We start from the raw sequence: 12,490 nt of genomic DNA, 5'->3' as shown, positions 1-12,490 counted from the left end.
CCATTTTATGGTGAGTGATCTGTCTTTTGCTTCTTAAATTTTAGGTTTTGAAACCTGAAGATATATTAATGTATTTTTTTGTAGTGACCAGAATATCACATAGATAATATAGTTTGGTAACTGAAGCACAAAAATGAAAGTCAAATTTCTGTATTTCCCCAACCCTCACCTTCAGTACCAATTTAGGAAATATTAAAATCATTTAACTGCTAAGTTGGTTCATTCAGCTGCAAAGTGGAACTAATAATGCTTCACAAGGGTGCTGTGAGGCTTAATGAATACTGCTAAAGCATTTATTTTCTGTGAAAACAGCTATAATTTTTTTTTTAATTTATACATCCTAGACTTTATAGGGTCACTGAGTTACAAGGGGTATAAACCAAACCCACTGCTGTCGAGTCGAATCTGACTCATAGCGACCCGATGGGACAGAGTAGAACTGCCCCGTAGAGTTTCCAAGGAGCACCTGGCAGATTCCAACTGCTGACTTTTTGGTTAGCAGTCATAGCACTTAATCACAGCGCCACCAGTGTTTCCACAAGGGGTATAGTAGACTTTAGAATGCGCCCATTAAGAGCTTGTATATAAGAGCTTGTACATACATGCAGGAAACCCTGGTGGCTTAGTGGTTAAGTGCTACGGCTGCTAACCAAGAGCTCGGCAGTTCGAATCTGCCAGGTGTTCCTTGGAAACTCTACGGGGCAGCTCTACTCTGTCCTGTGGGGTTGCTACGAGTAGGAATCAACTCGACGGCAGTGGCTTTTGGTTTATATACATGTAAACTATTTTAATACAGTATATATAGAACCAAATGGAAAAGAGTATTAATATAATAACAGTGCTGATTCATTGGATACTTCTTGAGGAAAATGCAGTGTTACACAGTTAGAAAGTATTAGTTTATACAATTGATTTTCATGTATTAATTGGCTAATGATCTGTTGTAGTGCAAAATAGAAAAAGTTGGGATGAAGCGTAATTATACCATGTCTTCTCAGTAATATATAAACTTGAAAACTCATAAATAATTGAAATGGATGTATATATATATATATATATATATATATATATATATATATATTTTTTTTTCTTTCTTTCTTTTGTAATGATAGCCAAAGCTATGATATTGGGAGGATGGTTAAGAACACTGCTGGGCCAGAAATGCTGGTAAGGATCATGTTAAATATTTCAGAAGTAGATTGAAGAAATATATTTTATATTATTATTATAAAATTAAAATAGTCGACTCCATTTATGTGTAGAGTATCCATTGGGCATGTCATTTAACATCTCAATGCATTAGTTTCTTCATCTTCATCTACCATACAGGCTTATCCCATAAGTTAACATATGTAAAGTGCTTAGAACAATGTATGGCTATGTAAGTTTTAGCTTTTATTATTGCATATTGAGAAATTCCACGTTTTTCCCAGTCACCCAAATAGAACATGCTTGGGATGGGAGCTAATTTTAATACTCAATCAAGCAAAATATGATCATGCAAATAAATCTGATATAAAGTTTATTTCAAGCATGCCATATCAAAATGGATTCTTGGGGGAATATCCACCCCTACAGTATGTCAATTAAAACTTAACTGAGTGCCTAGACTCTATCTAGCGCTGTGATAGATGGAATAAAAGAGGAGTATAAAATGTGGCCTCTGCCTGTAAGGATCTTACAAGTGAAATAATTTGGGAAAAATAAGTGATAAACTGTGTGATACTTACCTGACGTATGTAGAAGGGCATGCAGAAAAGGGGATATTAAGGTTGGTGAGACTATTTGAAAAAGCCTTCTGGTAGGAATCAGGCCTGGAAAAGTAGATGGAGCATACACTGTTAAAAGGGAGGAAGAAGGGGATTCCAGGCAGGAGATCTAGATGAGAAAATGACTGATAAAGTAAATGAGGATGAAGATAGAATACAAGCCTGACCGGAATGGACTATTCATATTGAGAAGTATGATAAAGTAAGATTATCAAGTAGTGTTTTTCATGCTAGTGATACTCCTTTTCCCCCACGTCTGTCAGTTTGTCGTACTGTGGGGGCTTGCTTGTTGCTGTGATACTGGAAGCTATGCCACCGGTATTCAAATACCTGCAGGGTCACCCATGGTGGACAGGTTTCAACTGAGCTTCTAGACTAAGACAGACTAGGAAAAAGGGCCCAGTAGTCTATGTCTGAAAAGATTTAGCCAGTGAAAACCTTATGAATAGCAGTGGGACATTGATATAGTGCCGGAAGATGAGCCCCTCAGGTTGGTAGACACTCAAAAGATGACTGGGGAAGATCTGGCTCCTCAAAGTAGAGTCGACCTAATTGACGTGGATGGAGTCAAGCTTTCAGGACCTTCATTTGCTGATGTGGCATGACTCAAAATGCCGACCTTTTGATTAGCAGCCGTAGTTGCTGTAGCTCTTAAGCACTGTGCCACCAGGGCTCTATATATCAGATACCAAATCAAACCAAACATTGCCGTATAGCCGATTCTGACTCATAGCAACCCTATAGGACAGAATAGAACTGCCCCATACGGTTTCCAAGGAGTACCTCGTGGATTTGAACTGCCGACCTTTTGATTAACAGCCATAGCTCTTAATCACTACACCACCAGGGTTTGTATATATCAGTAAGTGCCTAATATTCAAAATATATGTAAAACTTCTTCATCTTAACAACAGAAAGACAAACCAAACAAGTAATGGGCAATGGACTTGAGCTGATAATTCACCAAAGAGGATATTAAAATGTCCAGCAAGCACATGAAAAGATGCTCAACATTATTAGTTGTTGTTGTTTGTTATTAGGTGCTGTGGAGTCAGTTCTGACCCATAGCGAACCTGTGTACAACAGAATGAAACACTGCCCAGTCCTGTGCCATCTTCACAATCATTGTTATGCTTGAGGCCATTGTTACAGCCAGTGACCACCAGGGTCCCTCTAGTCTCAGTCAGGCCATTAAGTCTGGTCTTATGAGAATTTGGCATCTGGATCCCACTGCTCTCCTGCTCCCTCAGGGGTTCTCTGTTATTTTCCCTGTCAGGCAGTCATCAGTTGTAGCTGGGCACCATCTAGTTCTTCTGGTCTCAGGATGATGTAGTCTCTGGTTCATGTGGCCCTTTCTGTCTCTTGGGCTCGTAATTGGCTTGTGTCCTTGGTGTTCTTCATTCTCCTTTGCTCCAGGTGAGTTGAGACCAATTGATGCATCTTAGATGGCTGATTGCTAGCGTTTAAGACCCCAGATGCCACTCTTCAAAGCAGGATGCAGAATGTTTCCTTAATAGATTTTATTATGCCAGTTGACTTAGTTGTCCCCTGAAACCATGGTCCCCAGACCCCTGCCCCTGCTACGCTGCCCTTCGAAGTATTCAGTTTATTCAGGAAACTTCTTTGCTTTTGGTTTAGTCCAGTTGTGCTGACCTCCCCTGTATTGTGTGCTGTCTTTCCTGTCACCTAAAGTAGTTCTTATCTACTATCTAATTAGTGGATCCCCCCTCCCACCCTCCCTCCTTCCCCCCTCTCGAAACCACAAAAGAATGTTTTCTTCTCAGTTTAAACTATTCCTCAAGTTCTTATAGTAGTGGTCTCATACAAAATTTGTCCTTTTACAACTGACTAATTTCACTCAGCATAATGCCTTCCAGGTTCCTCCATGTTATGAAATGTTTCACAGATTCCTCACTGTTCTTTATGGTTGCGTAATATTCCATTGATATCACACAGCTTTTGTTGATTCAACTTTTTATAGGTGTATAACTTAGTGACAGCAATCACATTGAATAAGGGTAGTGTTGCAAGCTGATTAATGTATTTATCTCTTTTGGTGGAGGTCTAATACAATGCTACTTATATACAGTAGGTGGCAAACTGATTAAATATTGCTGTACCTTAGTTTTCTAATTTTTAAAGTGGAAATGATAGAGCACTTTAATGCTAAAGCAGTATTAAGAAAGTAATTATATTAACACAGTTATATTAAATTTAAATAAGCCAGGAATATAACCATTACTGTATGGAAACCCCAGGAGAAGCCTCCAGCTGGACCTACTGACTACGGACGTTCCAGTCTCTACAACTGAGTGAGCCACTTCCTTAGAGGTTAAGAGCTACAGCTGCTAACCAAAAGGTTGGCGGTTTGAATCCACCAGGTGCTCCTTGGAAACCTACGGGGCAGTTCTACCCTGTCCTATAGGGTCGCTATGAGTCGGATCGACTCGATGGCAGTGGATTTGGTTTTTTAGTTTTATAAAATTCTTAGACAGTATTTGGTGTGGACAGTATAATGATGAGACGTAGCCCAAGATTGTATGTTTGTTAAAGGAAATGCTATTTCATAATGATACCTATGTTTGAGAAGGTGCCCGTCAATGTGTAAGTGCTAGTCAGCTGTTGTGTTTTTTGTTGTGATTTTTTTTCTATATTTAATTATAGGCTAAAGTTCTTCGGTTACTAGCCACTGCTTATTTAGATTGGGGTGACAGAGAATATTATGACAAGGCTCTCAATGCTATAAACCTGGCAAACAAGGTATCAAGAGATTTTTTTCTTTCAAATATTAGTTTAATGGATTTTTATAAGGCTTTGATTCATATTTTGAAATCTAGTTTAAACATCTGCTTCATTATTCCTGTTTATAGCAAAAAATTTTTCATTTTTTCTACAGCGCAGAAAGGAAAAATAAAATATGCCTTTGATCATCAAGTATTTTTAATAAAATTTTCTTTTGTATGAAACAAAAAGGGTTCTCTCTGGTCTGAGCTTTTAGGATAAAAAAGCAAATGATGATAAAATAGGCAGAGAATAAGACAGTTAAAAAAAACAACTTCAATGGCTTGATCTAGATTAACTTCTAGCTCATCTTATTCATACATACATGCATACATACATACACATACCTATACTCCTGGACAAGGAATACTGATAAATCAGATTGATGGCCCTTTAAAAAGTGATTCAGTTGAGATCAATGTATTTTAATTAATAAGGAAATTAAATATGCTGATACGTTTTAGAAAGAATTTTTTAAAAAAGATTGGAAATAGTTCTTTTAAATGAACAGTTTAATTAACTTGAATATTAAATTCTTCCCAAAGACCATTAACTTGAATTATTTTTTTCTGAAATTTATGTAGTGTGGATTGGGTTATTTAATGCTGAAAGAAATTGTTTAACATTAAAATATTTAAAAATTTAAAAATACAAATAGACATTAACATTTTCAAAAGTTGCTTTTTCTTTTTGTATTTGCTAAGCTCCAAGTCACCTGAGGAAGTAGCATGTTATCTATATGGCTTCTTTGACAGCATGTCTCTTTGTTCACTGGATGCAGAAATTATAATTTTTATAGCAATAATTTCTCACTGGCATTGCTCATGACATAAAATTAGTGGCGTATTGAGTGATCCTGGACATAGCTGAAGGCGGGCACATTAGGATTTCATTGCAACCTTAACAGCTTTACTAAGGTGTAATTGACATACAATAAGCTGCAATTTAAAAACTTCTTAAAGTATAAAATTTGATGAGTTTTGATATGTATACACGAGTGCGAGGAGGCTTGGTGGTTGTGCAGGGGTTGAGGGCTTGGATGCTAACCTATAAGTCGACAATTCAAACGCACCAGCCACTCCACTAGAGAAAGAGGTGGCAGGTTGTAAAGATTTACAGCCTTGGAAACCCCATGTGGCAGTTCTACCCTCTCCTACAGTGTCGCTATGAGTTGGAATTGACTGGTTGGCAATGGATTTAGTTTTGGCATACACTAGAACAGAAACCCTGGTGACATAGTGGTTAAGTGCTATGGCTGCTAACCAAAAGGTCGGCAGTTTGAATCTGCCAGGTGCTCCTTGGAAACTCTGTAGGGCAGTTTTATTCTGTCCTATAGGGTCGCTATGAGTCGGAATTGACTCGATGGCAGCGGGTTTGGTTTTTTTGGGTATACACTAGAACAACAGTCACCACAATCAAGATAGTGAATATGTACATCACTTCCAAAAGTTTCTTAGTGCTCTTTTGTCACCTCTCCCTCCCACCCTTTCCCCAAGTAACTATTGATCTGCTGTCACTATAGATTAGTTTGCATTTTCTACAGTTTTATACAAAATGGAATCATAAAGTGTGCTACCAACTGCACTACAAAAGAGTGAAGTGAGCAAACCCCACCTTTGTTGCTAACTGTGTGGCAAGGATCAATATGAATTCATTTCCCACCTGTAAGGGGATCCGTACTTCACCTCCCCACAGCTCAATTCCTCATCACCGGCCACTTCCGTGGTACTTCTCTTTGACCCTAACCACCCAGAGTTAGGTCAGATTTCATTTCTGACCACCCTGAGCCTTTTTTTTGAGCCTGGTCAAAACATCCCTGGCCACCTGGGGCCAGGCCACTGGGTACCAGCCATAGGTCCAGGAGTCCACATAGCTCCCTTCACTTCAGCCAGCACCCCTCCCCTTCTTGCTAGACCCCTGGGGCTAGGACACAAGATAGAAGGACTCTTTCCTTCTTTATCAACTGCCCATGCAGTCTTTCTCTGTTACTCACTCACCGAGATTGATCTGAATCTCATTACTCCTTGTGAGTTCTTTAATTCTCTACAATGGCTAAGAAAATTCGTGGAGACTATTACCTGTACTTACCATTTATTATTACCAAAAAGGATACAAGTGAAGAGACACATCAGACAAGGTCAGGGAGAGGTCTTGGCATGAGGTTTCCACGGTCCCCAGGGATGTGCCATCCAGAGGCATAGCTAGGGTGTGACAGGTATGGTAAATATTGCACTGGCCCTGGGTGTGTGGCGCCACTGGACAGTTTCTATTAACCCAGTACATCCAGTGGCGTATCTATGAAAAATGGCAAGCACTGAAATTACACCTCTGTTCAAACATCTGACACCCCTCTTTTAGATAACTTTACCATAATATCAGCTCAAAAATACAAGTCAAGCTCGTTATTCTTTTAATTAACAGATTACTGTGCTTGAGGACAGATATTGGCCCATACTGTGTTAAAAGAAACTGCTCAGTGATGCCAAGTGCCCAGGGTCGGTGCAATACCCTAGATACGCCATTGGTGTCACCCTTTCGCATGTATGGCTTTTCTCACCAATTTGGGAATCCCCCAAAAAGGAAGGTCTAGGGGCCCTTATAATAGTCACCGGGTCCTCAGTACATATGCTTAAATCAATGAATATGCATGATTGACTGTATCATGTCCCCCTCCCTTCCTGAGGTCATTTACTAGGTCATAAGTTGGGGGCTCCCTACTCGTTGACACGTTTAAGTGTTGCCTGGCTGTTTTAGAAAAGAAAGACACCTTGATTGCTTGAGAAATTCCAAGGACTATTTTCCAGAAAAAGGAGCCCTGGAGGTGGAATGGTTAAACGCTCATCTGCTAACGGAAAGGTTGGCGGTTTGAATTCACCCACAGGAGAAAAGAAATGGCGATCTGCTTTTGTAAAGATCATAGCCTAGAAAACCCTATGGGGCAGTTCTTCTGTGTCACGCTGGGTCTCTATGAGTCAAAAATCGACTCGATGGCACCTAACAACATCAATATTATTCAGAAACCAGAAACAAAGGCCAAACTGAGTTCTTTAGCCCCACATTTTTAAAAATATGACTTCCTTCCCTCAGCATCATTATTTTGAGATTCATTCATTTTGTTGTGTGTATGCATAGCTTTTTTTTTTCTTTTGCTGAGCTGAGTAGTATCCCATTGTATAGATATATGATCTAAAAAAAAAAACCCTCACTGCCATCAAGTCAATTCCAACTCATAGCAACCCCGTAGGACAGAGTAGATCTGCCCCATAGGATTTCCAAGGCTGTAAATCTTACAGAAGCAGACTGCCACATCTTTCTCCGGTGGAACTGCTGGTGGGTTTGAACTGCTGACCTTTTGGTTAGCAGCTGAGTGCTTTAACCAGTGTGCCTCCAGGGCTCCTAGGTATACCACATTTGCTCTTAGATCTACTCCAGCCTTCTCTTGACTACTGTTAGCATGGTATAGCTTGTTCTATCTTTTTACCTATTCATGCTTTTGTTTAAAGTGCATTTCTTATAGGCTGCATATAATTGGGTCTTGATTTTTTTTATCCATTCTGAAAATCTGTGCCTTTTAATTGGGGCTTTTAGAATATTTGCAATTAATGTGATTATTAATATAGTTAGGTTTGAGTTTATTATCTTGCTGTTTATGTTCGATGTGTCCCTCTTACTCTTTATTCCCCTTTTTTCTTTATCTGCCTTCTTTTGGATTAAGTATTTTTTAAGATTCGATTTTATTTCTTTTGTTGGCTTATTAGTTGCAACTCTTTGTTTTGCTGTTTTAGTAGTTTTGTTAGGGTTTCTTTAATATTTCACAGTCTACCTTCAAGTGATGATATACCACTTCATGTTTAGTATAATAACATTACAATTGTGTACTTCCATTTCTCCCAGCCTGGCCTTTACGCTATTGTTGTCATACATTTTACTTTTACATATTGTTATAAACCCTACTAAAATATCTATTTTTGTTTAAATTCTCAATTTTCTTTTTAAAGAGATTTAATAATACGAAAAAAATCTTATATATTTATTAATGTAGTTACCACTTCAGGTGATCTTCATTCCTTTGTGTATTCCCAGATTTCCATCTGGTATTATTTTTCTTCTGCTTGAAGGATATCTTTTAACATTTCTTGTAGTGTATTTCTACTGGTGATGAGTCATTTCAACATTTGTATGTCTGAAAACATCCTTATTTCACGTTAAAAAAAACTTTATTTTGAAATAATTATAGATCCACAGGAAGTTGCAAAAATAGTACAAAGAAATCCCATGTACTGTTCACCAAGTTTCCCCCAATGGTTACCTGCCACATAACAATAACATAATATCAAAACCAGGGAATTTACATTGGTACAATGTGTGTATATAGTTCTATACCATATTCACAGGTGTACAATCATGTAACCAGCACTGCAATCAAGATACAGAAATATTCTAGAGATCTCTCTCCCTTTATATTCACACCTATACCTATTCCATGCCCCCAACCCTCCCTGGCAACTACGAAGGATATTATGGTTTTAGTTTTTACATTTAGGTCCTTGATCCACTTTGATTTGGTTTTTTGTATATGATGTGAGACATGGATCCTGATATATTTTTCTGCATGTAGAAGTCCAATGTTCCCAGAACCATTTACTGAAGAGACTCTTCTTTCTCTATTGAATGAACTTAGCCCCCTTGTCAAAAATCAATTGAGAGGCAGGCCCAAGATGGCAGAATAGTCAGACGCTTCCTGTCGTCCCTCTTACAACAAAGACCTGAAAAAAAGTGAATCAATTATATGTGACAGTCTAGGAGCCCTGATCATCAAAGACAAAGCTGAAGACTCAGACTGAGTGGCAGAGGGAAGGGGAGACAATTCAAAAGCAGTGAAGAAGTGCTGAGGTTACGGGCACCCTGCTGGCAGGGTCAGCAGGTGCATGTGGGCTGAGGTGAGTAGTAGCATTCGGGACATGTATCACCATGTTAGGAAAGACCAAGAAGTGGAGAATCTGCACAAACCTCCGGAGCCAGGTGGAAGCAGCGCTGGCCCTGCGAAAGTTAAGTGCAAGCATCGAACGTACCACGCAGGGTCAAAATAACCCCTCCCACTCTAGGACTTTCATAAAGGAGAAGTGCCTCTTTCCCCTCACCCACGCCCCACCCCACTCTGCTCCAACACTAGTCCAGCAGTATTCAACAACTACCATGCCCCTAAGTTCGAACTCTGGGCTATCTGCATCCAAACCAATCTCACAGCTTTAAAAAGATGCCATGCCTCCTAAACTGGGAACTCAGGGCAGGCCTTGCCCCTTTGCTAGGCACTGGCATAAGGGACCCACAAACTTGTAGCGCCCTTCACCCCTGCCTAGACCTTTGTGGGCTGATTCAACACCACATGCACTCATTAGCATAAAATGTCAAGGCATACACCTGAAGTCTGGTTTTTTTTGTACATCTTTTTTAAAATAATTTTTATTGTACTTTAAGTGAAAGTTTACAAATCAAGTCAGTCTCTCATACAAAAATTTATATGCACCTTGCTATACACTTCTAATTGCTCTCCCCCCTAATGAGACAGCACAGTCCTTTCCTCCACTCTCTCTCCTTGCGTCCATTTGGGCAGCTTCTGGCCCCCTCTGCCCTCTCATCTCCCCTCCAAACAGGAGATGCCAACATAGTCTCATGTGTCTACTTGATCCAAGAAGCTCTTTCTTCACCAGTATCACTTTCCATCCCATAGTCCAGTCCAATCCCTGTCTGAAGAGTTGACTTTCGGAATGGCTCTTGTCTGGGGCTAACAGAAGGTCTGCGGACCAGGACCTCCAGAGTGCTTCTAGGCTCACTGTGACCGTTAAGTCTGTTTTTTTTACGAGAATTTGGGATCTGCAACCCACTGCTCTCCTGCTCCCTTGAGAGTTCTCTGTTGTGTTCCCTGTCAGGGCAGTCATTGGTTGTGGCCGGGCACCATCTAGTTCTTTTGCTCTCTGGCAGATGTAGTCTCTGGTTTATGTGGTCCTTTCTGTCTCTTGGGCTTATAATTACCTTGTGTGTTTGGTGTTCTTCATTCTTCCTTGCTCCAGGTGGGTTGAGACCAATTGATGCATCTTAGATGGCTGCTTGCTAGCGTTTAAGACCCCAGACGCCACTCTCCAAAGTGGGATGCAGAATGTTTTCTTAATAGATTGTATAATGCCAGTTGACTTAGATGTCCCCTGAAACCATGGTCCCCAAACCCCCGGCCCTGCTACGCTGGCCTTCAAAGTGTTCAGTTTATGCAGGAAACTTCTTTGCTTTTGGTTTAGTCCAGTTGTGTTGACCTCTCCTGTATTTTGTGTTGTCTTTCCATTTGCCTAAAATAAAACTTATCTACTATCTAATTAGTGAAAACCCCTTTCCCTCTGTCCCTCCCTTCCCCGTCTCGTGACCATCAAAGAATATTTTCTCCTCAGTTTAAACTATTTCTCCAGTTCTTATAATAGTGGTCATATACAATATTTGTCCTCCTGCAACTGACTAATTTCACTCAGCATAATGCCTTCCAGATCTCTCCATGTTATGAAATGTTTTGCGGATTCATCATTGTTCTTTATTGATGCATAGTATTCCATTGTGTGAATATACCGTAATTTATTTATCCATTCATCCATTGATGGGCACCTTGGTTGCTTCCATCTTTTTGCTATTGTAAACAGTGCTTCAGTGAACATGGGTGTGCATGTATCTGTTTGTGTAAAGGCTGTTATTTCTCTAGGATATATTCCAAGGAGTGGGACTGCTGCATCGTATGGTAGTTCTATTTCTCGCTTTTTAAGGAAGCACCAAATCGATTTCCAAAGTCGTTGTACCATTTTACATTCCAACCAGCAGTGTATAAGTGTTCCAGTCTCTCCACAACCTCTCCAACAATTATTATTTTGTTTTTTGGATTAATGCCAGCCTTGTTGGAGTGAGGTGGAATCTCATTGTAGTTTTGATTTGCATTTCTCTAATGGCTAATGATCGCGAGCATTTCTTCATGTATCTTTTAGCCACCTGAATGTCTTCTTTAGTGCAGTGCCTGTTCATATCTTTTTTTTTAACATGTCTTTTTGTAGTTGAGTTTTTGCAGTATCATGTAGATTCTACAGATCAGGTGCTTATCAGAAATGTCATAGCTAAAAATGTTTTCCCAGTCTGTAGGTAGTCTTTTTACTCTTCTGGTGAAGTCTTTGGATGAGCATAGGTGTTTGATTTTTAGGAGCTCAGAGTTCCCAGTTATCTGGCTTCTCTTCTGCATTGTTAGTAATGTTTTGTATACTGTTTATGCCATGTATTAGGGCTCCTAGTGTTGTCCGTGTTTTTTCTTCCATGATCTTTATCGTTTTAGATTTTATATTTAGGTCTTTGATCCATTTTGAGTTAGTTTTTGTGCATGGTGTGAGGTATAGGTATTGTTTCATTTTTTTTTTGTAGATGGATATCTAGTTATGCCAGCATCATTTGTTAAAAAGACTGTCTTTTCCCCAATTAACTGATGACTTTGGGCCTTTGTCAAATATCAGCTGCTCAGATGTTGATGGATTTATGTCTGGATTCTCAGTTCTGTTCCATTGGACTATGTATCTGTTGTTGTACCAGTACAACTGTGGAGGTATAATAGGTTTTGACTACTGTGGAGGTATAATAAGTTCTAAAATCAGGTAGCATGAGGCCTCCCACTTTGTTCTTCTTTTTCAGTAATGCTTTACTTATCCAGGGCCTCTTTCCCTTCCGTATGAAGCTGGTGCTTTGTTTCTCCATCTCATTAAAAAATGTCATTGGAATTTGGATCAAAATTGCATTATATTTGTAGATGGCTTTTGGTAGACTGGAGATTTTTATAGTGTAACTCTTCTTATCCATGAGCAAGGTATGTTTTTCCACTTCTGTATGTCTCTTTTAGTTTCTTGCAATAGTGTCTTGTAGTTTTC

At 39.4% G+C, this 12,490-nt stretch overlaps 1 protein-coding gene across 1 annotated transcript in view; it reads left to right on the top strand.

The window, feature by feature from the left end:
- TEX11 (testis expressed 11) overlaps positions 1 to 12,490 on the top strand; it is a 472,254-nt gene that overhangs the window by 178,245 nt on the left and 281,519 nt on the right. Inside the window, 2 exon segments of the mRNA XM_064278445.1 lie at positions 1,113 to 1,167; positions 4,434 to 4,529. Of these exon segments, the coding sequence (XP_064134515.1) occupies positions 1,113 to 1,167; positions 4,434 to 4,529 (151 nt within the window).

The sequence above is a fragment of the Loxodonta africana genome, chromosome X (assembly GCF_030014295.1).
Source record: "Loxodonta africana isolate mLoxAfr1 chromosome X, mLoxAfr1.hap2, whole genome shotgun sequence".
NCBI classification, from domain to species: Eukaryota; Metazoa; Chordata; class Mammalia; order Proboscidea; family Elephantidae; genus Loxodonta; species Loxodonta africana.
Note: the sequence above shows the minus strand (reverse complement) of the source record. Positions and strands in the feature narration are given on the sequence as shown.